The 1599-nt window shown below is 61.9% G+C and overlaps 1 protein-coding gene across 1 annotated transcript; it reads left to right on the top strand.

Annotated features, from left to right (window-relative positions):
• Positions 1 to 251: 251 nt before the first annotated feature.
• LOC113942452 (homeobox protein Hox-C13-like) lies at positions 252 to 891 on the top strand (the record flags this gene model as incomplete). Its single annotated transcript, XM_027633577.1, has 1 exon — positions 252 to 891. A coding segment is annotated over exon 1 (640 nt), but the record flags the coding sequence as incomplete, so codon positions are not given.
• Positions 892 to 1599: the final 708 nt, after the last annotated feature.

Here is a 1599-nt window from a genome sequence, read left to right as displayed (position 1 = left end):
GGGGGGGGGGGGGGGGGGGCGGGGCCGCCGCGGATTTTTCTTAATGGAGCGGCGGCGGCGGGGCCTCGGCGCATGCGCGCGGGGCGCCGATATGTTGGGGGGGTCGCGGCGCGGAGCTTCCCCCGACGGCCGCCGAGGAAGAGGAGGACGAGGAGGAAGAGCCGGCGGAGAGAGGAGAGGAGGAGGAGGAGGAGGAGGAAAAAGAGGAGGAGGAGGAGGAGGAGGCGACGGCGGGAGCAGCGCGGCATGACATGACGGCGCCGCTCGGGCTCCCCCCGCGCTGGCCCGACGGCCTCGCCTGCCGCTGCGAGGACGCCCCGCGGGAGAAGAACCGCATGGAAGGGCTGGGGCACTGCCGGGAGATGATGCCCCACGCGGGGCTCGCCGTGCCCACCGCCCCGCCGCCGCCGCCGCCGCCGCCGCCGCAGGGAGCCGCGTACGCGGAGCTGGCGGCCGCCGAACCCCCCCGGCAGTGCCCGTCGGGGGCGGCTTCCAGCGCGGCGCTGGGCTACGGTTACCCCTTCGGGGGGGGCTACTACGGCTGCAGGTTGTCCCACTCCCACGGAGTCAACTTGCAGCAGAAACCCTGCGCTTACCACCCCGGCGAGAAGTACCCCGAGGCCGGCGGGCCCCTGCCCGGCGAGGAGCTGCCGTCGAGGGCCAAGGAATTCGCCTTTTATCCCGGTTTTCCCGGCTCCTACCAGGCGGTCCCTGGCTATTTGGACGTGTCGGTGGTGCCGGGGCTCGGGGGTCACCCGGAACCGAGACACGACGCTTTGCTTCCCATGGAAGGTTACCAGCACTGGGCTCTTTCTAATGGCTGGGATGGGCAAGTGTACTGCTCCAAAGAGCAATCGCAGTCCGCACACCTCTGGAAATCACCTTTCCCAGGTAGGATCCTCCGGGAAGTGGCGTGCTCGCCTGTTCCCCACCGCCGGCTCCCCCGCGGAGGGGTGGATGTGAGTGTGAGTGGATGAGCGTGCACGTATATCTCTATATACGCACACGGATAGATCCGTGTGTGCCTGTGTATGTAATTAAAGGGAAAGAAATGGCTCTGGAATGCCTCCCGTGCCGGGCAATGTGTATGAACATGTATGGAAAGAAGGTGAAGCAATCATTTCTGAATCAAAATACACGCCGTGAGCTTGCTTGGAAAGTAACTTCGCCGTTTAATTCCTTAATTCTTCCCTTTCTTCTTCTCCTCCCTCCTCTTGCCTCACCTAAGGAGAGTCTCTCGGTGCCTTCTCTTCATCTTTCCCTCTGCTTGCCGCACCTCCACATGCAGAAAGCTTTAAAAGGGGAAAATAATAATAATAATAATAATAATAATAATAATAATAAACCCATCTCGAATGGTTCGGTCGAATGAGAATTGTCGGGGGCTGGGACAGTAAATCATATCGCAATTACACACAATTATAGGAATAGGTGTCAAGTGACAAATGAATCTGTTCGGAGAGAAGGAGGGAGGCAGAGGGGTGGGGGACCGGCGGGGCATCCTGCCCGCCTGACAGCCCCGCGGGCGGCCGGGAAGGCAAAACCTCTCCTTGGAGCATCTTTTAACCCAGTAAATCCCTCGTTCCCTTCCCCCCCCCC

Source organism: Corapipo altera, unplaced genomic scaffold (assembly GCF_003945725.1).
Source record: "Corapipo altera isolate COAL_440 unplaced genomic scaffold, ASM394572v1 59151, whole genome shotgun sequence".
Lineage (NCBI taxonomy): Eukaryota > Metazoa > Chordata > Aves > Passeriformes > Pipridae > Corapipo > Corapipo altera.
Note: the sequence above shows the minus strand (reverse complement) of the source record. Positions and strands in the feature narration are given on the sequence as shown.